Source organism: Ambystoma mexicanum, chromosome 9 (genome assembly GCF_040938575.1).
Source record: "Ambystoma mexicanum isolate Mex_15411 chromosome 9, UKY_AmexF1_1, whole genome shotgun sequence".
In the NCBI taxonomy this organism is placed as follows: Eukaryota; Metazoa; Chordata; class Amphibia; order Caudata; family Ambystomatidae; genus Ambystoma; species Ambystoma mexicanum.
In genome coordinates, this window is record NC_090931.1 from 709,180,071 (window position 1) to 709,206,610 (window position 26,540).

At 43.1% G+C, this 26,540-nt stretch overlaps 1 protein-coding gene across 1 annotated transcript; it reads right to left on the reverse strand.

The window, feature by feature from the left end:
* Positions 1-12,622: 12,622 nt before the first annotated feature.
* On the reverse strand, positions 12,623-18,810 carry LOC138489728 (gamma-crystallin-3-like). Its single transcript, XM_069617372.1, has 3 exons — positions 18,802-18,810; positions 17,088-17,330; positions 12,623-12,898 (listed from the first exon to the last, which is right to left on the reverse strand). The coding sequence occupies exons 1-3, from the start codon at positions 18,808-18,810 to the stop codon at positions 12,623-12,625; spliced, it is 528 nt and encodes a 175-aa protein (XP_069473473.1).
* Between the last annotated feature and the right edge of the window lie 7,730 nt (positions 18,811-26,540).

Consider the following 26,540-nt stretch of genomic DNA (forward strand, 5'->3'; position numbering starts at 1 on the left):
TTAAGGCATAGCCCGTTGGCTGCCATCCAGGCCTGGATGGTGTTGTAGATGTTTTTGAGAGTAGTGAAGTCTTTGTCACAGTTCCGAGTGAGGGTAAGGAGGGTTTGTGTGTCGTCCGAGAATTTGATGCCAGGAAACCAAATGTCAGGGCCCTGATTCCCACATCGAAACAGGTGTGTGCTACACTGTATCCAACATTTCCTGCCTGTCATAAGCTTCTTTGTGCACTGTGTCATTGCTGCTTGGAGTGAACAGCATGTTGGACACAGCTGACCAGCTGACCAACCCATTGCCACATCGAAACCTCAGGAACCTCCTAGAAACGTGGCTGAATGCTGTTGAGCCCTCAAATACAGTAATAAGGTACTGTGAAAAGGCCATGTCCATGTGGTCAACCTTTGGAACCATAGTGACATTTATGCCCACTGTGAGAAATTTCCATCTTGCAAGGGTGCAAAGCCCAGGATTTTTAAATTTTAAGTATCTAAAATGATGCAGGTGAATCCTTCTCCAGAGGGGTACTCTGCTACCCAGATCCCGCTTTGTCTCAACTCTATGCCAAAAAATAGTGCACTTGTGCCCTGCTGTGTCAGTAGCCTGATCCACACCACCCGCTATGCTCGTGGTGCGGAGCAGTTTCAAAGGTCACAAGATGCTCACTTGACAGCTCCAGAGACATCCAAGTCCCTGCGGTTCAGAGGCGGCATTTAAATATGCCCCTCTGTACCCAATACTATGATGATCATGAGTACCCCATGCTGGTGGCAGTGTTATCTCTTAGAATAAGCTATGCCTGAGTTTAGGCATAGTGCATGGCAATACTTAAGATCATGACTGCCTCATCCCAATTGATATTGCACATGTGTCAGCTCCTGTAAATCAGCTTGGCTGTGGAAAGAAATGGGTATTCAGGTCCAACATCCTGATACTGCCTTTGATTCCCTTTGTGAGAGCCGGTAGCCCCCTCCCCCAGAGACACCACACTGCATGCTGCTGTCCTTGGCCCAGGGATCAAAGGAGCACACCCATTAAGACAATCTCCATGTAACAGCGCCTTGATGCCTCCGAGCAGCCAGTGCGCTTTATAAATGTAAAAAATAAAATACATTAAATAAATTAAGGAGGAGTAGCCTCACACCAGGGTGCTGCATGTCCAACGGTTTTTATTGTCAGTCGGAGGGAAGAGTGCAGGAGTAGGATAGGAATCAGTGTGCTGCATACTGGAAGAAGCCTTCCAAAATCTTGTTTCTCACTGTCTATCTTTCAGATTCCTGTCTTCTCCTCTTCCTCTTCTTTCTCACTGTCTCTCGTTCAGATTTCTGTCTTCTGCACTTCATCTGGAACAAAGCAATTTAGATACAATATCAAAAGGGAAATGTCCACTCCAGCCAGGAGAAAGAATTGGCCTCTTAAAGGAGGCTAGCCTTAGACCAGTCACCCGAAGACTTATGTCTTTAAGGAAGGAGTCTAACACACCTTCTACCAAATTCCCTCAGTTCCTCAAGGATCTTTTAAGGCTGAATAGATGTTCTGATGATTCTCAGTTGGACTTCCTTTGGGACAGGAGGTGAAGAAGGAGCTTTTTAAGACAGAAGGAAGACCTGTCCCCTAACCAATCCCAGGGTACATCAGGAGTGGCCAGTGCTGTGGACCAGGACCAAACATTCTGCAATGGATGTACCAGAAGACCAGACCCTGAGCTGGAGTATCCTGTCATCGAGTCCTTTGCAAAGGCCTCACAACAACCAGATGGAAAGACCAGCCAAAGCTCCCTTTTCTCCCACACCAAACTGGTCAATCTGTCTTCCCCGCATCCTAAACAATAGGGAAAGCACTGGTGTCTGCATTCCTCCAACCAGCCAAACTACTGCACTGCATCTAATCAAGCTTGACACTGCATCATGTCCTAGCAAAGCAAATCACTTGTTAGGCCTGAAGAATCTGCTCAACACCGGAGCCCGAACCGGATCTCTGGAGGGTCACTTGGTGACTCTAACCGGGGGTTACAACTATAGCTCAGTCCAGCCGGACAGTGTACTGCTGCCTCATTGATCACACATCAACGCACCCTCGATCCCCACTTCCACGACCATAGCCTGCCGCCTCAAACTGCTGGAGTGTCACTCGCTGACCTCTCCCAGCCCAACTTGTCCTGGCCAATCTGTGAAGCGTTCTTGGGACTGCCCCAACCTGCATCATTGAAATGTCGCTGTTCTACCGCATTTGACCGTACTCTACTCCCGCTTGCTGCCAGGGCCTCAACGATCCTACGTGCCCAACTGAGCCTGATCTGCTTGCATCAACATTCAAAGCCAGGTCTGATGTGCCAGCCCACTAAGAACGGAATCCAGATTCATGTACCAATGAACTGCCTGCACGGTCCACTTGGGCCCTAGAGACTGGTTAGGTCACGATCGCTACTGTATTCAACCCAATATCCTTTGATGGTATTATCTTACAGACCACCTCTGGAATTAAAAAAAAGTGCTACTTTCTTCAGTCTGTTGCATCATCTCTGTTCTTTCCTTTGGGGTGGGTTTTTGTATAATAATCACTTTTGCTCTACATGCAGATGGTGTGTCTTATTAAAGTGTTTATATTATTATAGAACCTTGATTGGACATTCCCTTTATTTTGAACTGTGATACTTTGTTGCTAGGGTCACTACTGGTTCACCTTCACACACCTCTTAAGAGTATAGCCTTCTTCCGGACAGAGTTTCCACAAAAGGCGAAGGAGGTATATATCTTGATTGTCCCTGTTTTACCTTTATGATTGCTTTGTGTTTTGGTTTGTAGAAGTGTGAGGGCTCAGTGGGCCATTTTACCCCCTACTCATCCTTGTACTCCTGCAAGGAAGAATCCATTTTGTCACACTGGTGGCAGCGGTGGGATTTGAAACAAACTGTCCCTACAACCCAGCCAGCCAAACTTAGTGTCTGCAGTTAAAGTTAGTTTTATTGCCAATATATTTTCACAAGCATAGAACTCGACATGAGCATGCCGCAGACCTCGACAGCAAGTGCTTTGCGTGAACTCTTTTGAGAGAGGTGTCTCCCTCATGGCACTAAGGTGAAGAAAGCAGAACTGCTGAATAGCTTCCAAGCTTTTGAGGAAGCAAAGGGGATGGAGCCCTGTGCATGGTCCAGGGATGAGCCGGATTCCCTATTCCTGCTGTGCACGCACCTGGGTGCATGGAAACTGCTGAGGAAAGTGACAACAATAGCGCTTCTCAGCATTCCTCCCACTGGGCGGGCACAGTTGTCTCCTACACGTCACAACCCTCCTGTATGTAGCACTCAACTGTGGGTTCTGGCATGCGCTCATTGCAGCCACATGCCACTGTTCCTTGCAGTCCCAATGCATGCCCACGCCCGGCGCTCTGACTTACCTACCAGGGTTTCCTTCTTGGCACCTGTATCCTTGTTGGCACCTGTCTACTGGGAGCAGGACCACACATCTCAGTTGTGCAGGCCGCCGTCCGATGGCATGCGCTGTATGGCAAAAATGGCGCTGTATAGCAAAAGAGTCCAACTGAGAATACAGGAGCCTCACTCTCATGGCCCCCGAGTATTTAAACTCCCAATCACTGCAGTCAAGTGTGTCTTTTTGCGCTCCAGCAGTGAGCTAGGTTGCTGCTGTTTCTTGCTCCCTCACCCTGTCCCAGTTCTGGTCTGCCCTGTACCAGCTATTCTTTTCTTGCTCCATTTTTCCCTGCTCCAGTCCTTCCTTGCCTTCTACCTACTTCCCACTGCCTTCTGGTTGCCCTTCTTGTTCTGAGACAACCTACTCCTTAAGCCTACATTTACCTGCCTGCCATCACCAACATGCCTGCACACTTCTGGATCCTTATCTCCTGATCCTGTTTGCCTTTGTCAAGAGTCCCCTCTCCGCTTTCCAATGCTGTTGCTCCCCCGTCAGTGTTCAAACTGCCCCAACATCACGAAAATACAGGGAGGCATCTAAGTGGAGTGGGGAGTTGGGCCGACAATACCAGGTTCCATATTCCTGGGGTTTGCAGAACCAACTTCTTGCACTATTAGTGCAACACATCTTTAGAAGGATTGTTGCAAAGGATCACCGCGTTAGATCAGGTACGCAACTTCGGTAGGACACAAGCCTTGACAGGTTCCCCTGCTTCGGTCAGGCATACTGGCAATCTTGCTGTGATTGACCCCAACAGGCTGTAGCCTGTCCAGGGGGAAAGGAGAATAGCCCTGGAGGAATGGAAAACAGCAGGCTGGCGAGGCCCTGGCCAAGAAAAAGCAAAGGGACTTTGTAAAACTCTGCAAGTTGTAGTTTAAGGCCTGGAAAGAAGCTGCCAAAACTTCCAGTGGAGAAAGTCTCTACTGGTTGCTCTAATGGAAAGCCTAGGCACCACGTTCCCAATGATTTAGTTGGGCTGTATGAGGAAAATATTTTTGACTGCTTTTTAAGCTGGAGTTGGCTTTCCAGCTCTAGGAGGTGCAAGAGGAGTTGTTGCGTGCAGCCCTCTACCAATGGTTGGACCTGAGGTTATTAGTGAGTGAACTCCGGAGGAGAGGCCTATCATTACATGAAGAAGGGTGGGGTCCTCTGGAAGTTTGCAAGACCCCGCAACAGTACCTCAATAGCTGTAGAGAGTAAATTAAGAAAGGGAGTCAAACCTTTGAGGCATTTACGTATAAATCCCCAAAGTATCCAAGTGATTGGGTCACAATCGGACCCTTAGGAGCTTGCAAAGTTTGCCAATCAGTTCATGGCTACTTGCGTCCAGAAAAAGCTGTGGTTAGTGTATCCAAGCCCGATGAAAAGGTGGTCAAGAAATAGATATCAAAAGTGAGTACAGACAAAGGCTTGCACCCTCTTGCCAAGAAAGTGCCCCAAAGGTCAGAGGGGAGAACTCTGTCAACTATATCATCCACTTTGGCAGAAAGGAGAAGTAGGGCAACCCTAGCACTGGGGGGTCGACACCCACAGTCCCTCAAGGTTGCTTTACCTGGTGAGATTGGAAATATAGGATGGGAAATCCTACCTTCAAGCGTAGATTCAAGTCGGCCGTAGTGAGCACTATGCTAATGTAGGAGGAAGAAGAGGAAATAGTCAACGTGGGCATCTTAGATGATGAATTCCCCTGGAATTTCTATTCTTAACATGCTATTGATTTGCTTAAATAATTTTTGCCATAAATAGGTGTGCTCTCAAGTGGATTTATTCATTGCTCCACCACAGAGAAATCAAAGTAGGATCAAGTCCTTTCCTCACTGAGCCAAGAATCTACAACTGTGGAGTTCCCAATGATCTGTTGTCTCCCCTTGCCTTTTTAACACATTTCTATCTGTTTAGCATCCTAGTTCCCTTATCTAAGCACTTTTGAACATATGCTGATGTCACTTAGATAAACTTCAGGCTTCAAAGGGGGACCACCTGATTCCGACTCCATTACTACTTGCCACACGCATCTCAACGATTCAATTACTGACAAAGACTTTTGTTTCAATGGTTACAAAACTAAAATCATATATGTTGGTACCCCTAGCCCTCAATCCATACCTTTCACTTGGCCTTCTCCCAGATTTCTTCCTTAGGCTCCTCCACTTCTCTCATTGTTGTGGTTAATTTGGGGGTTATCTATGATGACTTTCTATCTTTTGCCCCATAAATCCACGAGACGGCAAATACAGTGTGTCCCATTTTTCACACACTTTAGTCCATTCTCCCTTTTCTTGAAATGTTGCATAGAGTGCAGATCAACAGAACCGTGGTCCTTTCATTGCTGGACTATTGTAACAGACTATATTGGCATGCAGGAAACATTTACATATCAAATCCAGATCTTCCAAAGTAAGGCTTATTCTAGGACTAAGAATAAGCTGCCTTAAAATCAGTACATTGGCTTCCTATGGATATGAGGATTACAATAAAAATAATGCGCATCATTTATAGGGCCTACTGATGTTCATGCCTCACTACCTCAAATAAAAGAATAATAAATATTGTCCAATGTGACTCTTACAGGCCGCTACTTCTTTCTCACCTTCCATCAACTGCACACGAACAAGCAAGATTGCTGTTAGACCACGAGGCACTGCGTAACCCAACATTAGGAACACACTTTCTGCAACACTCAGAACTATTTCCGGTTGTTAATAAAATTAAAATATTTGCCTTAAAAATAGATTAGCATGTGACTTTGAATGCTACTACCCCTTTAGCTACCTACCTGTGGATGTCACTTGCCTCTATGTTCTCCTGCAACTATCAAACAGTTGTGCTTATGGGCCTGTAGGCACTGAATCATTTTTTGTGTCTGATTGTGCCTTCCTATGCATGTCTGCGCTGCCTTATTCAATGCACTTGATATGCTTGCTCGCACTTTTACTTGTTGTTTTGATGTTGCACATAGTCATCTGATTGTTCCATGGCTGTGAAGTTTAGAACACTCACCACTGTTTTGTCTTGCCTGCATCTATTTCCCCTTACAGCACTCTGAAATTAACGTATTCACGAATAATGCATTACAGAGCACCAATAAATGAAACATTAATTAAGTAGTCTCTCATTGTAATCTGTAGTTCTAGTCCTAGTCTCTCAAACTAGAGTCCTAGAGTACCTTAGTCCTAGTCTCTTCCAAGTCAAAGTCTGAGCCTCTTGGCCTCATCCATGTCCTAGTCTCTCATCCTAGTACTAGTCCCTTGTACACATTCTGCATGATTGTCCCTCATTTTAGTCCTTGTATCTCATCCTAGGCCTCATCTCAGTCTTAGTTCCTCATTTAAATCCTAGCTATGCAGCCTAGTTCCTTGTTCTTCTGCTTTATTTGAACACCTAGCCATAGTCCTAGTTGCTCATCCCATTTACTGCTACTAGTCCTTCACCATAGTCTATTGCCCTTGCCTCACTTCTTAGTTCTAGTCTCTAGGCCTAGCTGAGTACTATTATGAGTCTATCATTCAGTCTCTCATCCTAGTCCTAATCCCTCACCCTAGTCCTTGTCCCTTGTCATTGTGGTAGTCCCTCGTCCTAGTCTCTTCATCTAATCTTCCATTTCAATCCATCATCCTTCTCCCTCATTCCAGTCCTAGTCCCTTATTCTAGCCCTTGATCTTCATTCTAATCCTAGCCCCCTTATCCGAAAATCTATTCTCTCAGTGAAGTCCCTCATATTAGTCCTTCATCCTAGTTCCTTATCCTAGTCACTGTCCCTTGTCCTAGTCTGAGTGCTGCGAACTAGTCACTTATCCTAGTCACTCATCTTAATTCCTCACTTTACTCCCTTCTGCTGGTCCTAGTGCCCTTGTCCCTTTTCACGGTTTCAGTCCCGCAGCCTAGTCCAGGTCTCTTGCCTTGTCTTTCATCCTATTAACCCTTCCTAGTATCTCATCATCTTGTATATTATCCAGACAGCAGCATTCTGAATTATTTGTAGCTTCCGGATGTTTATTTTTACTAGTTCCACGTACCAGCTGGTAAGGTTGAAACTTCTCCTGTACGTACTCTGTGCCTTGGCCATAGAAAGCCTGTTGGACAATGCAGAGAGATGTAAACATAACACGTTTTTGAACCAGCAACCAATGCAATGAGTGAAGTACCAGATAGTTATGTGAGCTATAAGGAGTATCTGCGGCAATACAAGATGCAGGATTTTTAAGCATTTGCAGTAGATAAAAAAGATACAGTGGCTGTGCAAGGAACAAAGAATTGCAGCAATAAATACGGCTCAGGATAAGGGAGGAAACCACCGGAGCACGAATGTGGAAGGGAAGGAAAGGCAAAACCTTGTGCAGGACCCTTAGATGAAAATGGCTGATTTTGCAAATTGAACTGACCTGTGTTTTGGTAGACAGGGAAGCACAGAATTTGAAGGCAAGATTTTTATCACAGAAACAGGTATAGGAGAGGGACCAAGCTCAGAAGGCCAGCAGGAAGAAGACCAGAATGTAGAAAGAGCAGGGAAGCTAGAGTGAGGGCTGGAGGAAGGGCCAACCGCTTGTATCTCTGTCTTGTCTCAGTTCAGCTTAAGCCAATTGCTGCTCATCCAACAACCCACCGCGGACAGGCAACCCCTAAGCTGAGATGCCATGATTGGTTGAGCCAAATCAAGCCAGATGATGATTTGCGTGTCATCAGCATAAGAGTAGCAGCAGAAGCTGTGGGAGTGGATGCGCAAGACAAGAGGCTGGATATAGATGTCAAATAATGCAGGAGACAAGGCAGAGACCTGGGTGACTCCACAGTAAAGAATATTAGGTTGGGAGTAGAATGAAGATAGGGCCATGGTCTGGCTCCTGTCCAACAAGCAAGACGCAATGTTGTGAAAGGTTGGACAGGGACAGGCGGTTCAAAAGCATGGAGTGGTCCAGCTGATCAAAGGCCTCTGATAGGTCTAAATCGATCAGTGCACCCACCCCTCCCTGATCCAAAAGCCGAGTGAGGTCATCCTTCACAGAGACAGACACGCTCGCCGTACCTTGGCAAGGTCGGAAGCCTGACTGGAAAGGATCAAGAAACTTTAAGATTTCTAAGAAAGAACTAAGAAGAGGCGAGATCAAAGCATCAAGCAGTTTCATGAAGGATGGATGAAGAGAGATGGGATGGAAATTAGTGAGAAGTTGGGTATAGAAAGGGCTTTTTCAAAAGAGGGTTGTTAAGGGACTGCTTTAATTCCCCTGGGATAGTGCCAGATGAAGAAGATGAGTTCAGTGACTAAATGTCAGGAAACGGTCCGATCATCGGTCCACTCCCCGAGAGCCACGCAAAAATGTGACTCGGTTCTGGATTAAGTCTCCTACCCATGGTTTCCGATCTGTTTTGCAACCATCTTGTGCTACACCAAAAACGTTTGCCCTTAATAAAAGCCGCTGTGTAGCACATAAACGGCTTTGGACGTTACCTTGGAGACGCGCTCCTTCCCCGTTCATGCAGTCACGTGTATTCACACGTTAAGCCTTATCCACTGTATCACGTGATTTCGTCTCCTACTTATGCTCCGCCTTTTCGTTTGTTCCCTGCTTCTGAATTTGTGTTCTACGGTCCATTGCTACCTTGTTTGAACTACTCACTGGAATTAATGACCCAGCTATGCCCCACGGAACTCTCTTGCCTTGCCCTTACCTGTTGTTCAGAAGACCAGTTGTCGACTTCGGACCGAATACGACCCGCTACTCCTGCTGAATTGTACTTCTGCTGCCCGCAAGGTAACCGACCCGGAACTCCAGACCATTCTACTCATCGAGCATTCGGTCATACACATCTACATGCTTGTTCAGCTTCCGCTGGTCTCCTGAACCACTCTACTTGCACCACGCACATTTCATCCCCACAAACCTACCTGCTGTCTCTAATTCCACTGGTGTCCGGACTCCTTCAGGAACTGTTAGGCGTCCACGTGCCGGCGGGTGCCAGGTGGATACTGGAACTTGGATTCTTCCTGGGAACAATTCTAGGCGTCCTCGTGCTGGCGGGTCTCAGGTTGATCATTGCTTCGCCTGACTGGGACTCATCCTGGGAACATTTCTAGGCGTCCTCGTTCCGGCGGGTGTCAGGTGGATCATTGCTTCATGGGAACTCAGACCTTTCTACTGGGTACCTTCCATCAACTCATCAGTACCCTCACTGTGCAGCTGAGGGTAGGTCATTCCCTCCAACATTCCATCTCTGTTTCATTTCATCCTGCATTCCCTTCCTTGGTCCTATGGTAAGAACTGTGGTTTGTTTTTCTCATTGTAACATACTACTGTTTTCTTGGTTTACTCAATCCATCTACCATTATCCGTTTCATAGGATACATCTATACTCAGCTCAGGAACATTGACGTTGTATTGGAGTCTTGCTTACTAACCAAGGTATTTATCCTGTGATTCCTGTGGTAAACTATTGATGTGCTTACGTTGGTACTAATCTTGGCCTTCCTTTACAGGTCAGCGGTATCCTGTGACATCCATCCATCTTTGGGTCAATTAACTCCTCAGGCGATTGTTTTACATCCCTGAGGGGTATATTGGCAGACAGAACTCGTTAGCTACACGACGGGTTCAACTGCTGGAACCGAACTCCTACCAGGAATCCAACAGAGTTCTGACACTAAACTATCCAGGGAGCGATTTCTGGCATGATCTCTTGTAGAATGCCCAGGCGCTTGGTGACCCTTATGATGTCATCCTGGGAGAAAGGCGAGAAGATGGACCATGTGTTAGCAGGGACTACTGATGGAACATCAGAGCTGAGAATATCAGTTGTCGGCCTGGAGAGCATGATAGTATCACGTATGTGAATAACCTTTTTGATAATACTGTTTGACAGGGACTCGCATAGAGATTGTGTAGGAGTTACGCCAGCTGAGGCATCTGTTTTTGAGGAGAAAGCCCGCACCAAGGAAAAAACCTACCTCGGTGGGTTAAGTGCGATTTCAACCTTATTCATCTAGAAGGTACACTTTGCTCATTGAATCACTGAGTGGCATAGTTTGGAACTTTGTAAGAATTCATACTTGTCTTCAAAGGAGTAAGTAGACCACCATTTGCATTCAGCTTGACTTTTTTTAGGTGCAGAGATTGTAATTCTTCATTGAACCAAGGTTCGGAGGCCTTCCGATGCTTTCAATCGTGATATTGGCTACAGAGACAAATGTCTGTGTTATAAAGAAAAAGTCCACTGAGTGGATAGAGTCACATTTATCTTGAATGGCTGTTATAATATTCTCCTTGGCTAGCTTATGTCAGCTGCGTTTAAGAACTTCTTTAATACCTGGAGACAAACAAGAAGTCTGCGTATGAACCAAAAAAGGAAATACAAAGTGGTCAGACCACGTGATTGGAAAAGTAGGGAACACAGTGGCTGATGTCTGGGACATGAGGAGATGAAATGTGTTGGCTGTTCTAGTTGGACACATTCTGAAAATCGTGTTAAAATAGCCACCTTTGTTTTGGTTTGCTTCAATCAGGTATGAACTCGGTTTGACCTCATGCAATGATCTTATATTGCCGGAAAATGCAGAAAGCAATACACTAAGTCCTGCCGAAACACAGTGTTGTGCCTCTGCCTCGATCAATTCACAATTTAGTTCTGTTTTATTTTAAGAAACATTGTATTTAGCTTGGCTCTTTTCTATGTTATTTAGATTGTATTTGTTTGTCACGTTGTCCTGTGTCTCCTCACATGTGATATCCCTTGATGAATTACTTTTTTCCTTTTGATACTGTAAATCACAATGTGATTGAGTGTTTGCTTTATGAAACACAAATGCTGCTTTTATATACAGAAATATACTATTTGAAATAGAAAAACCTTTGATTTAGTCATAAATGCTAAGAATGTGCTCAAATAATACGTGTGCTGAATATACCGGAGAAATAACATTTGATATAAGCTTCTTTGAAACAACAGACCCATAGAAAATAATTAAAATAACTCGGGGAACTGGTATCCTTGTGGGAACACTTCTTGGTTTTTCTTTTGATTTAGTGGAGTTGAGCATAAGGCAGTGATGAGTCAACCAAAAGAAAGAATCCTCTCTGCAGTTGGTGACTTGTTGAAGATGAAGGTAAGGGTAGGTCAGATTAAAAATGAGTTTCCTCAGCATAGCTGTTAAGGGAAGACAAAGAAAGAGAATATGATCTAGAGATAGAAAAGGAGCGGGAGCACGGCAGTACTTTGATGTACACCAACTTGATTGGGATGTGCATGAAGCTCGAGGAAGACCATACAAGAAAGCAGGATATAGCATCTTTGCAGCGAGAGAACAAGGGGAGTTTTGGCATGTCATGCTGAGAATATATATTTTGTTGTTAGCAGAACTTTTTTATTCAAGGTCATAGGTGAGGTAGCAGGAGGCACTATCAGTTTTGAGGGGACCTAATTTTGATGGACTAAATTGAGGTTTGGGATGTAGGCGAACTTGGATTAAATGTTTAGAAGTCACTTGGGTAACATATATGGGACATATGTTGGATGTCTATATCTCTGCATCATAAAGGAGGTGGTGGCTGGAAGGTTTAGAATTAATCTTAAACTCTGGCATTGCTACGTGCTACCCTCCAGACCATTGGTCTTCACCTGCCAATCCATTACAGAAAGGGAAAAGACCATAAACAAATTAGGATTGGTACCAAACCAAAAGGGACAGTCCAGCCGGAAGTGCTTGGTCACTTCCCTTCTACACGAGAACACAAGCAATCCCAGACATGCTTCAGCCTCATTGGGCGTCATCAGTGAAGTGTAGCTTAGGTCTCTAGGTCTGGCAGGCAGTGACCCATGTCTGGACATACACGTCACACTCATGGTGATTCAGCAAAACAGAAGTGGTGATTGCTGAAAGGTTTAGAATTAATGTTACCTGCTGGCATGCTCTGGGCTGGCCTCTAGACCATCGCATTTCGCCTGCCAATCTTTACCGAATACGGAAGACCATATGCAAATACGGCTTGGTCCCACCCGAAAATGGCAGTCTACATCTCAAAACAAAACTAAGGAGGAAACTTGCATTTTCTCATTTTTAGTAGCAACATTTCATGCTTCTTAACCTTTTAATAAACGATAAAAAATAATTGCAGATACACGTTAATAAGTATGCAAAACGAATGAATCATTCTGTGCGCAAATTTATTGTGTTACATGAATGTGTCTGCGTTCTCCCTATAGGTAACTTAATAATGATCCCGGACTCTCCTAAAAGAGCCAACTCTAGGGCTTGATGCACCCCAGTCGCTGTATCTCCTGTACTCCCCTGTCCTCAGGTAGTACTGGCGTCCTCTGTAATTGGGCTCTTCGTAGAACATCCATTGCCCGTCCTGCACATTACAGGAGTAGATGTCGTGGTAGCGGAACTGCTCGTGAACATGTGGACAGTCTTCAGAGAACTCCATCATCTGCCCACCAAAGTTTTCTCGCTCATAGACCCTTATCCTGTAGGATCCACAATGCTGTGATAAAAAACAGGAAAAGGAAAAAACAAGACTAGCATTAAGACCTTTCTTTAAATAAAATGGATTGTACAATAATACAAAAACGAAGCACTAAGCCATTAGTAGAGAGAGTTAAGAATTTGCCTCTGACATCTGAATGAAACCTGCAGTCACAGATTCAATCGCAAGGTGGAATGACTCATCCCTTCATTGTTCTGAGGTTGATAAATTATGTAAACTAGAAATACTCTAGGGGCAGGCTGCGTATGTCGTGTTGGGCCAGGTGTTCTTATATGTAAAGATGCAGCGTGCCAGCAAAAAGCCTGACAGCACGAGCAGGCGCGTCTGCAGAGCACTTGCTGTCAAGAGTCAGGAAGATGGTGCCATGAGAGGAAGGACTTTCATTACAAAATCTCCGCTGGCAGTCATTGCTATTACTTCTAGTGGAAGTCATGAAGTGCCCCCTCTTACATGAATACCCTCTTAACAAAGTAATGGATGTATATTCACTGAATCACTGCTAGTGGAAATTCAGTGAATCCACTTCCTTTAAAAGAAAACAGATCACATTTCTTTATGAATTTTGAAGAAGGAAATGGTTTGTGTACAGTAGTAGACAATACAAGTACTGTGCATTTGTTTGCAGCACACAATTGTCCAATATGATCCTTTTATGCTGTACATGGGCTAGATGGTGAGTGTTAGGGAGGATTCTCATTTATGGCTAATTTTCCTCACCTAGCGAGTCCCCCAGTAGCTTTGCTGGACTTCTGGAGTTTATTTTTGTTTCCACTTGGTAAGAGTGAGAGCTTTTCCCCCACTCTTACCTGTGTTTTGCTATGTGTTTCTACCTGTTTTTATGATTGTGAACTCTGAAGTACACCACTTCAATAGCCCCCTTCTTTTTGTGTGTCACACAGCACCTTCAGTGCCGTGGCACAGGGTTGTCTTTGAGACTTCCCTCGACTCCATTTCTGAGGCAACTACTGTCGCCCAGAAAAGGGTAAAGTTACCATTAACTTTACTTAGTCAATCTACCACAGATCCAGTACACCCCATCTTCCATGGAGTACTGGAAAGGGTTAACTCGTATCCCTTTGTATCTGTACCTCCTAGAGCATTGTTTCGCTCTTTTAACATTTAGGGCCTCATTACACGGAAGGCGGTAGCCATGGGGCTATTAGCATCATGGCTACCCCCTTACCGACGTCGGAGGCCGGGTTCCCTAAATAGGGACTTACCAGCCTACTCCGACCTTTGCGGGACCGGTAAGTCCCCATTCCAGGAACCATTCCCCATTCCCATTTCAGCCCCCATAGGGCTCAATGGGAATGGGGAAGGAGCAAATAACGGTACCGCAATTTGCGGTACCGTTATTTGCACTGAAGTCCCTCAGCGGGTCCCGTCCTTAACGTGTGGTCTGACCACACGTTAAGGACGGAACCCGCTGAGGGACCTCGTAGTAGGGCGGTGGGGATTACCGGCACTGGTGCCCTTACCGGTGCTGGTAATCCCCTACCGCCTTCCGTGTAATGAGGCCCTTAGACTTGGCTGGTGGCAGTGGTATCTACCCTAACTTTTCTACCGCGATTCTATTAGATAAACGTGGTACTGTTCTTGGCTATTATATTAGCCTTGAACATAAACCCGCTTGACCAAATCGTCTTTCTCTTGGCTCCGGTTGGGTTTATTCGCCATTTCTTTTTATTAAAGTCCTTCTTGTGTTTTACTTTGCGCGGCAAACTAGGTTTGCCTTCTTTGTTCACTGTATTTTGGCGGGTTTCTGCCCAGAAGCCCTCCTCAAGGTGCCTGGGTGTCTAGGTGGGCTGAATGTGATGGAGGGGTGTAGTCACCCCCTGCACTGGGTATCCTAGGAAACCCAAGTTGCACTTTGTCCTGATTGGCCAGGGTAGTTGTCCGGGCTGGACAACCCCCCTGCTGGGTGATTGACAGCCAGGCTGCGTGAATGGGGGTTTTTCGCATAAAAGGCTGGTCTCTTGGGCTAGAAGTCAGAGAGTCACCACTGGAACTACAAGGAACCGGCGAGAAGCGGAGAGAACGACGGCTGCTGCAACTACCCCGTCCCGGTGAAGTCCTGCTGCACTCCTGAGCTACCTTCAACGACTCAGAGAAGATCCAGTCTGGAGTCTTCGTCCTTTGAGCTTGGTGGGGATAACCAGCTCATCTTCCACAGCTAGAGGATCCTCTTCCTTGGTCGAAATCGCTGCACATAGCTGTAGTGGTCCGGATAGCCAGGTGAAGAGCCTCTCCTGTTTTTAAGGACCGCACCTTTTATTCTGTGTCGTTGCTGCTGGCCTCATCCCTGTGTGGTGCAGACCCCCTTCAGACGTCCCCCTTCACAAGGAAGCTCCAGGAATCGTGGGTCTGCGGGAAACCACTAGGAACAACTGCCAGGGCACCACCTGCACCGTTAGAACAAGGTAGTGTGTTCTGCTTGAGGAAACTTGGTGAATCCCTTTTCTTCATTTCCAAGGCTTGCCCTTGTCTTCCCTCCTTCTGATAACTTTTATTTTCGAACATTGAAAATATCGAAGTACTTTTGGCTATGTTGAATCTCGAACTATCTGACTGTGTGATCCTCAGCAACAAGCCCCGGTGTCTCTCAACCCTGGCTCCAGCCCTTTGACCTTTGAACTCCTATCTTTGAGCGTTTCTTGATTCTGCCTGCCTAACCAAAATATTGCCTGTGATTTTTGCCTCCAACTCCCTCTGGGTATCTCAAGTGCTAAGTGTGTTTTTACCCCGGAAGCATTTCATGTCATGGATACGCATTTAGTTAGTTGACCGAACTGTCAAAAAGTGATCGCAAATGTATTTGCGGTAAAGTGTTTTGTTCGTAACACCGGTGCATTCAACACAGGATACTTACCTTGAGACTTACTGTACAAAGTGAATTGGTTAGTTGTAGTATATTTAATGTGTGGTTTTTATTTAAGTTTAATAGAAATGTTGTGTTTATAACGAATGGTTTAAAAATAAATGTACTTATATTTTTTACCTGAAACCTTGAATCAGTGTTTGCTTGAGTCACAGTAATTGTGGTCCCTTGGTGTAATCTCTGCTACTGCTCATATACTCTTGAGATAAGCCTGGCTGCGCCGCTACTGCTACCACTATAACTCAGTAGTGCAGGCTTGTACCAAAGGTAAAACTTGTATTGCCACCTGTGGTCTTAATCGTGTGTAGTGGTCCCTAAGGGCACTGCAAGGGATTCTGCCTAACAGTGAGAACAAAGGCATCAGAAATGCCTACTTTTTCACCCCTTCTAAGACTGCATGGAAAGACCATTTTTCCTGTATTAAAGGGAAGCGCTTACACTTCACTTCTGTGACAAAAAAACATGACTATAGTTCTTGGAACACATTTGTATCACTTCCTCTAGGGTGGAGTGAGACACTTTAGGCTACTTCTGCTCCTCAAAATCCACTGGCCTTTACTGCCTGTGCCATTGTTTAGAAAGGGCTGTAATATGGCGGGCAATAATACAGGCTGTATTTGTGAAATGCCCCCTTTTTAGCATTAGTGTCCTTCCTGCAATGATTCTTTTTTGGGGAATAACAACATCTTTTATTAACAATGGTTTGAAGATACCCTAAAAATACTTCCACCTGGTCAAATAAAATAAGTAATGTACTTACCTTAGTTTATGGGGAACCCTACTATAGGCCCATGGGTATAGTGTGCAGGCCCACCCTGTAGAGAAATATTAGTTTCCCCACTGCCTGCATACCTAAAGAACACAGCCAGCAGTATTTTGCCTTACTCTGAAAAATGTTACCATTTTCACCAAACTCTGAATGATGCCGTAAGTCTACTTGGAATTAACCATCGCCTTATTAAGGCACTTTTTGTATCTTTATGAATATTTACGAAAAAAAGCTTATCCTGACTATAAAAAATTTGTCATGAATACCTAAAGAGAAATTCCAATCATCAAATAGTTTGTTCTGTAAACAATTGATATGTGGTATTATTGAGACCCTGACTTGTGTAACTTTACACAACTCAACGTTTTCCTAACATGATAGTGAAATATATTATGGGCGTAATGCTGAGATCTACAACTCTATAGCACTAACATACTACATCATGAAACAGTTGCCTTCTACATTTCATTGGTGGAAGCATGTGAATTTGTGTAGATTTAAAGAAATGCATACACATAAGAAAATTCAAGAGCACTTACTTCTGGGGTTAAGCGGCAGGACCTGATGGAATCATTGTAACCCATCCACTGCTGGAAGTCTGGGTACTCCCCCCTTCTCAGGAAGTACTGGTGGCCCCTGAAATTGGGGTGTTCGTAGAGAATCCAGTTGCCACTTTCCACCCGGATGGAATTGCAGCGGCTGAAGAAAAAACTCAGATCAGAGCACTCAGAGCTGCACTCATAAGAGCGCCCGTGGTAGTTCCTGTCTTCATAGAAGATGATCTATTGTGAAACAAAATAATATGAATTAGACAAAGTGGTTGAAGTTTGTTTCAACAAATGGGAAGTGAGCAAAACTACTTATATGTTCTACTGCCAGTGCTATTTTCAAAGTTTCTGAACTGTCCCTTTTGCTAATAAAGCATGCTGCTTGGTTTTACTTGATAAGCTCTTTGAAGTATTAGCACCTACAACAGAGTTTCCAGCCAATCTGGTGGCAAGGAATACAAGCGTTACTATATGGTGACGTATGCATTCCATAAGAGTCACTGGCAACTCTCTGCAGGCTTTTTATTTAGTGGCAATACTGTCCTCTGCACAGACGAGTCTTGTACCCTCCCACCTCCCTCATATGGACCCTGGGCTCATATTAAATTAGTAAACTGCAGTAAAACAAAATGTAAGATATTTTTAAGAGCTACTTTCTAGCTTCAGTGTGGAGCGAGAGGGGCTGTTTTGACAAACTTATTTGGCTACATAAAAAAGTAGGACTTTCCCTCCTCCCCATGAATTTAGGTTTTTGTTTAATGTCCCAGTACTGTTAGTTTTCTTTACACTAGAATCATTTTATATTGAAAATCGCATATCTCGGTGGACAGTGAAGGAGGCATCTATATGGCGGCCTCACCCACTCTTTTCAGAATCTCTAGAATTTGCAGGATGAAAATAACTTAAAGCTCTCATAGCGGTTACTTCTAAAACGAAACCTATTTTAATGGAATAACCCAAAATGAAAAACTATCCAGGAGGACAAATTCCTTTCGCCAATCCCACACTTTAGTTTTTTATTCCCCCAGCCCTCAACTGCTCAACAAAGGTGCTGCACCATGTAAGCACCCTACAATCCCTCCTCCGCCACTGCCAAGGCCGGTTCCATTATATTTGTTGTTGCGCGTCTACCTCTTATTAGACTTTCTCAATGGTTGTTTGTGATTTTGTTGACCAATATGAGTTACTGAACACATTGAAAAAGAGCACTATTTTAAAAAAAATGACAGAGCTTCAGAATGATTTTCAATAGGATTTCTCATTCCGTGCCACGATGTTAGCAATCAAATCTATGTTTAAAGGGATTTGTGGGTGAAGTATGTCCTCTATAAACATATAGCTATGCCAGCACTACAAATCTGTAGCCCCCGCTGCTGGATCACTTTGTGAGTTTAGGCGCATATGGCACCTTATTGGTCTTATTCACAGTTCGCCATTCCAGCCAGTAGTGATGTGTTCAAGGTGCACTTATCAACGGAGGCAATCGTTCCTACCTTTGCACTTAAGTGTGTATTTCCCGAAATGTCAACTCTCGACATCCCCGTCTAGTCTTACAAAGGAACCAGACCAATTTATCAATTTAGGAGAAAAAACATAATTGGGAAGCCAGGTGTGTTTTACACAATTCATGCCTAAATTCATATTATTTCGTCCCAGTGGTGAATTCTTGTTTCTGAAAGTGGTTCTGAGCCAGAAGTAGCCTTACCTTCCCCATGTTGGCTGCTGGATGGATATGCGACTGAGTGATGTGCATGGGATCCTGGCATCCTTTATATACGTCGGCTGACCTAATTAAGTAAACAGGAAGTGAACGCACTCAGCATTTTCTAACAATTGGCTAAACATACACAGTGCTCTTTCAAAGCTATTGTAATCTTGTTAAAGGTATTGTGTGTATGTGCTTACTGGGAAACATGTGGCCTGCAAACAGTAACTAAAGTGCAACATTGTCAATTTGTTAAAGGCAGCATATTGTATTTTAGGAGAAATTTCAAGAACAAGAAATTTCAAGAACAAATGCATGGTAGTCGTTTCATTTCATCTATTTTCAGGTTGTCTACACTTCCAATCGGGCAGGCATACATATTTAATTTTGAGCTGAGTGGTAAGGATAGAAAGAACTGCTTAAGCAAAAAAATGAATGTACACAGCAAATAGAATGGAAGGAAAAATGGCCCAAATGCTGTCACAAAGTCTGTGTCGGACATAAAAGCGATTTACGCAGCATTTGCAAGGTGGGTCGAACCTATTGCACTTTCATTTGCAGAGGGCTGAACCATTCGCTGGCATATTTGTTTTTATAAAAATGCATTATAATGTGCGAAGGGTTATTTTATGCAATTACTTCATTTGTGCATTTCATAGTTATTAGTAATCTGGGAGAATATTTACTGTGCCATATTTTAGAAATGTCATACTACGTTAACATTATGACCCAACACACATTAATTACTATAAAATATTGTTTTCTGAATGGTGAGAGTGTAGTTGTATGTGTCTATGCTGACAGCAAAATGATGTATACTATTTTTAAACTGGACATTCTTGATGAATGCTCCCCTTTTTAATTTTCAATCATTCCATGCACTTTGGCACCACTTAGATTGGCAAAACTAGTTCTTTAAATTCTAAAGGGGAAATAGACATCCAGTCCATCATCTCCACATTCCTGCTATTGCATATGTTACTAGCTGTGCTTGTGGCAGTTTCCATGGACTGCCTTTGCTGTCACTCTGATAAAACATATTTCTTAAAGCTTATACAAGGTTGTACATAGCACAATGTGTTTGGAGGTATTGTGGGCAGAGACTTCCATGCTGAGGATTGCCAAATCTTTTTACACATCCTCCCGTGCAGACAGAAAAACATACATCAACCAAGAACAATAGGTTCTATGTCATTTAATTGAATAGATTTCAACGAATACGATTTTGTAGAATGTATTTTTTCTTTAAATCAATTTGGCCCCACATTTATGTGTGGGAGACCCACTAATTCTCCTGACTTCCCCTATCTTGATTATAACAATTAGCCGACCCCCCACATATATTTAAGGTTAAATTCGATGAAAACAATACATTGAATTCGTATTCCATTAAATCTACCACGATGTAACCTCCTAATTCCTGAGCAATATATACATGCCTCTCGCCTTCAGTAAGAAGTTTGTTTTAGCCATCACTACTGCTGAAAGAAGAGGGGATTACTAGTCCCCTGTTCCAAAGTAGGTAGAGAGTGAACCTTCTGTAAGAATTTAGAATGGAGGGATAACATTGTGCCTCTAGAATACAGTTTAGTGTGTGGATGGGTGTGATGTTGCAGTTGCATCTTCATAAAACCCACACAATCCTCTCGTGTGTTTCCAGTGCCATCCATCTTTTTTCTGTTTTATTTAATACTCTTTATTAAGATTATAAGATGTTAAGAGCAATAAATATGATGAATAATGCAGACAGCGATGAACAGTCCCTTTAAGTGCCAAGGACGAGGTATCTCGTCCTTGGGATTACCTCCCTGGTGCCAAGGACGAGATAGCTCGTCCTTGGCACTTAAGGGGTTAATTAAGGAGAAAATGTTAGAAGGCTTTGCATGGTGAAATACTGAAATCACCAAAAAGGCCTTGGCACTGGGGGGAAAACCCCTGGCAGTTAGAAGGTGGAATGACCAAAATATGAATGAAGGCACCAAGGCGAAACAATCAATACACAGATAACAAGATGAGTAAAGCCATGAAGCAAATTGGTGAGGAAATTCATATGTACAAGAAACCAAAACGAGTTTGTAAATAGAAGACAAACGGGGGGGACAGGCAGGAGGGATGAACAAGAGAGCAATGGAAAGGAGGGGGGAGGGACGCATAACAAAATAATAAATGGAATCATTAATTCATGACTATGATAAGATCAGAAGGTCCCATATGCAAGAACAGTAAAGTACCAAGCACTGCTGCAGAGACAAATATAGCATGCTCAGGAACCATGAGGTGACATGTTAAACAAATCTAGATAACGAATAAAATGAGCCCATTTGGCATTGTACTTGGGTATAGCATCAAGATATGTGGCCATACATAGTCCAATTCTTTGAACATGGCAGATGTTGTTCCACCAAGCTTTAGAGGATATATTATGTTAGTCTTTCCAGTTGGTAGTGATAAGCTTAAGAACAAGAGCAATGAACAGATTGTATAGTTTGGCAGATGCATGTACATTAAAATCATTGACAGCCAGGCTACCTAAGAAAACATGAAAAAATGTTAGTGGAACATTAACAGTAAAGATTAGCTTAAGAAATGTCCTTACCTTCTGCCAAAACTTAAATACAAATGGAAAGTCAAAAAACATATGCTTGTAGGAGGCAGGGGCACCACCACACAACCAACAATTACCATCTGCACCATCCATGGATTTGGATCATTTCAAGAGGGTAATGAATGCTAAGTGAATGACGAAGTACAGATGTTGGGTTATGTTGGCGGAAGCAGAGATGCCCCTGATTCTAGTATACAAAAGAGACGAGGTATCGTCACCGAGGACACATCCAAGGTCAAGTTCCCGTTTCGAGCACACAGGCCAATTAGATTCCATGGAAGTCAATACATTCAAAGCACGCATTGACCAGATTATTATCAAAGTAGAAACCTGAAATATGGATGGAATAGAAATTTGTCAACTGTTGGAAGGAAAGAATGGAGGGACCATTACAAGTTTGCTGAATAAATGTGATGCCTTTGTTTACCCAGGATTTGCGATATATTACTCTATCATTAGGGAAGAGCAATAATCTTAGAGCAGAGATAGAGGCCTTAATGGGTCTGGAAAAGCCACTTAGGAGTGACTCAAAACATAGGTAAGGTCAGCAACATCACATGATGTGTCAAGTGTTTTTCTAACTCGCACCAGGGGGGAGTAGTCAAGGATTCAGGAGGAGCAAGCCAGCAGTGGATTGTTTGAGAAGAAAATCCGAATGATATATAGCTTGAAATCCGGGTACCTAAACCCCCCCTTATCATATGGTGATTTTAGCTTGGCAACTGCAATTCTCTTACATTTCCCTTAGCCCCATAAGAAATTTAGTAGAATTGAATTGACAGACTTCAAGAATGAGCGAGACAAAAGGACTGGGAGCAATTGCAAATAATATAAAACAATGGGGGACTGCATCATTTTAATGGTGTCAAGTCGACCCCACCAGGATAGGTAGAGAGGTGACCACATTGAAGTGAAATCCTTAAGTCTATTGACCAATTACTGCCTGTTGAGTTTGACGATATCGCACACTGAAGAGGCAAAACAAAGACCTTAGTATTTAATTGAATATTCCACTATTTAAACCCAAACATATCTAAGTCATTTTTGATACAAAAGGAGTTAAGGCATAACACCTCAGATTTTTCTTTGTTGTTCTTATAGCCAGAAACTAAGAAAAACTGGTGAAGTCTATTCAGCAGTTGAGGGAGATGAAGTTTGGGATTCTTAATAACGATAAGAATATCATCAGAATATACGCAGCAATTTTAATATTGGATTTCCCACAAGAAATCCCAGGAATGTTCCTATCAGATTTAATGAATTCTAACAAAGGCTCTAGAGAAAAAATGTAAAGGATAGAAGAGAGGGTACAGCCCTCTCTAGTTCCTCTGCATGAAGAAAAGAAGGGGGAGGTTTGGCCATTAATACAAATACATGATTTGGGACAAGAGTAAAGAGGTTTGATAAGGGAGATCAAATTTTCACCACAGCATGCCATCAGAGAGATTCGAACATAAAGTTCCAATTAACCTGGTCGAAGGCCTTCTCCGCATCAAGCGCAATTGCTGAATAGCCCTGTTTATCTTTTTTATCCTTAGAGACTACAGTTAGAGTGTCAAGCAGTAATCTAGCATTTGCAGAAATGTTCTGGCCCTTGACATAGCCAACTTGGTCGGGTTTAATCAGAGCGGGTACAGAAGATTCAATTCTGTTAGCAAGAATATTAGCAAAGATCTTGCTTTCAATGTTAATGAGGGTGATAGGTCTGTGATTAATGGGAAGAGCAGGATCTTTATCAGATTTGGGTAATTGGATGAGTAAAGCCTCAGAAAAGGAACCGGAAGAGGATTTCTGGAAGGCAAAGTAGGAGTATAACGATTTAAGTCTAGGGGTAAGGGAATGGGCACAATTATAAAAGAATTCAATAGAAAAACCTTCCGGGCTGGCCTTTCCTTTACCTAGCCCCTTAATGGCACGAGTGATTTCAGGAAGTGTGATATTGCCATCTAATTGAGCAAGATCAATCTGGGGATATGAATATCTATTAATATTACTGAGAAAGGAGTCAATGTTTGCAGAGGGTGCTGTGGTCTGAGGAGTGTATACTTCAGAATAGAATTGCTTAAAACAATTTAGAATGTCATCAGGATGTCTAAGGGTGGTGCCGGATTTGTCTTTAATATGTGAGATATATGTTTTATTCTTCTTGGTCTTTAGGTAAGAGGCAAGCGACTTCCCAGCTTTGTTGGAGGTCTGGTAAATCTTGGTTTTATATTTTAATAGAATCCCGGAAGCCATCTCAGTGAGCTCATTATTAATTTGGAAACGTAAGGACAGGACTGAGAGGAGGTTTGCTTCAGAGGAGGCTCGATAGAACTGTTTTTCAGCATTGGATAGTTGAAGATATAGATCATCAAGATGTTTTTTCTGCTAGAATAGCCAATAGTATGAGCCCTGAGCGCAGCTTTAAAGGCATCCCAATTGGTGACCACTGAAGTGTCGCAATCAAGATGTTCAGCGAAGTATTGTTGTTGAAATGATTGAACGTACTTGATAAACTGCTGCTCTTGCAGCAAATAGTTATTGAACCTCCATCTAGAAGACAACTTTTTAATGTCAGCAAAGTTAATGGAGGTGCAAACTGGGGCTTGATCAGAAATGATGCTAATAGAAATAGAAGAATCAATGATGGTACCAGTGAGAGATTTAGAAGAAAAGATATAATCCAGGCATTAGTGTGTGTCATGCGGAGGTGAGTGAAAGATATATTCTAATTGCGTCGCGTGAGAAAGTCTCCATGAATCAACTAGACCGGTTTCAGTGAGACAGTGCGCAAAGGATTTATGGGTCTTGGAGCACACACTTAGATTTCCTATCTAAAAAAGGGCCCAGTACCTGGTTAACATCGCCACACATAATAGGTTAGTGAGACCAGAGTTGAGAATAATTTGTTTCATGGAAACCCAAAAACCTGGGTCTGGTAGGGTAGGGCCATATATGCTCAAAATGGAAATATGATCCGACCCAGTCAGAAGTTTGACCAATGCCCAACGCTCATTAGTGTCTGTATCTTGGCGCAAAATTTGAAATTACAATTTTTTGTTAAGACGTATAGCAACTCAATTTTTCTTACCCACAGCAGGACTTGCAATAACATCTTTGACCCGAAAGGATTTGAATTTCATTGCTTCTCCAATTGAAAGGTGAGTTTCTTGTATACAAGCCACTGACGGCTTACATTTATTGAGGTGGGATATAATCTGTTGACACTTAATTGGATTATTGCATCCCTTAATGTTCCAAATTACGCATTTATATACCATAGCGACAGGTGAACAAATGGAAGAGGAAAATATAGACCAGTAACAAACACAGAATCTGAACATACCAGAATAATGTGTGCAATGCTTTAACACCATGAATCAATGTAGTAAAATCAAGAACATGGCGGACCTCAAACAGGGACCAAACATAGACGGAAAACACAAGAGGATGAAGGGATAGGAAAGGGAAGTCTGGCCAAAGACTACATACTAGCAGAACAAAAAATAGAAAAAAACCTATCAGCCAGGAAAAGAAATGCTTCAAAACATATGACATACAAAATATTCAGACTGGGAAATTGGGAAAAAGGGAGAAAAAGCAGTAAGAGTAGGTGACACCTACAGATCCATCAAAAGGAAAGAGACAACCCACTGCAGGAGAAGCATGCCACTACTGCACCCGACACATCAATTATAAAGCACAGAGTTACTGACAGCAGTGTATAGAACACCTGCAGGTGAACCACCAAGAACATCATGTTCCGGAAGAGGAGGGGGCATTCAAGGGTAGCAACGTATCCATGCCCTCAGTTTTGATGGAATGAATAAAGGACTTCAGATCAGTCGGACCGTCGAAAATGGTGGTTCAACCCTCATGAGTAATTTTGAAGGAACAGGGATGATATAATCTGTATCTCACATTAAGCTGTTTCAAAGCAGGATGGAAGGATAAGAATTATTTTCTGCGTTTAGTCGTAATCTTCACCACATCTTGTGAAATAGGTAGTTTGCTTCCATGGCAATGAGATTATGAGACGAAGCTGAGTATATTCAAGCAAGTAGAATTTGAGCGTACACGCAGGGAGGTAAGAGGATGTAGAATTTCTTAGAGGGCCAATGCGATGGGCGCATTGAATGTTAAATGATGAATCCAGTGGTAGATGAAGCAGGGCAGGCAACATCTTCTGTAGAATCACAAAGGGGTCAGTACCTTCACATCCCTCTGGCAGACCAGAGATGTGCAGGTTATTATGCCTACTCCAGTTTTACAACTCCTCATTGTGTTTTTTGAGGTCCTTGACCATTTTTTTCTAGCAGCACTACCCTTGGCGAAACATCTTCAACAAAACCAACCCTTCACTCCATTTCATCCATTCTATCTTCAAAGCCCTTCCACCGATCATCCAGTTGCTGTAGTTTCTGATTAGTAGTTTCAATGAAAGGCTTCAATGCTCTAATTTCTTGCAAAATAGTCTCAATGGCTGGGCAAGCAGAGGAGGTGAGTCTCTCTTTGGCCTTTTCAGGTTGGCTGAGTAAAGGGTTAAAGTCCTTATTGATAGTCGCCATTTTTTTAATACTCTTACCGGTGGGCATAATAGCACAAGATACCAGATAAGAGTCATCTAGACTGAATAGAAGAAAGTTTCAGGCTGAGGCAAAGACAGTGAAGTATTCCAAATAGAGGCATGCACACACAGTAATGCGGAGGACAGTGTTGAAAATTGCATAGTATCAAAAGGCAAAACCCAAAGTATCTGAAAGTGTCAAAAAATAGTCAAATAGAGGAGAAGCTTAGCTTCCAGGCTTCAGATTTACTTCAGAATGGGTTTATATTAATCACTTTTATTATTGGTATTCATGTTTATTTTGTCTTTTCTTTTCTTTTTTTAAATAAATATTATTCACCTCTTATTCCTCCCCTCACACTCCTTTTGCCTATACCTTCCTTCCTCTCTTCTCTTTTCATTGTCTTTTCTTTCTCCCCTTCTTAAGCAAGTGCGAAGATGCACATCAAGGTACAAAAGGCAGCAATAAACATCGAAGAGAGTTAAGTTAAAAAGCAGAAATGTCCCCCAGGTGTTGAATTAGGTGAAAACTTAGCTTTATAATGTCAGCTGTTGAAGTTGTTGAAGTTCCAAGTAGTCCCTATA

Bases quoted from the DNA above. Each gene is read 5' to 3' on its own strand.
- LOC138489728 (XM_069617372.1), bottom strand. The intron at 12,899-17,087 runs GTAAGTGCTCTT...TTTTTATCACAG, and splicing joins CCTGCCGCTTAACCCCAGAA to CATTGTGGATCCTACAGGAT.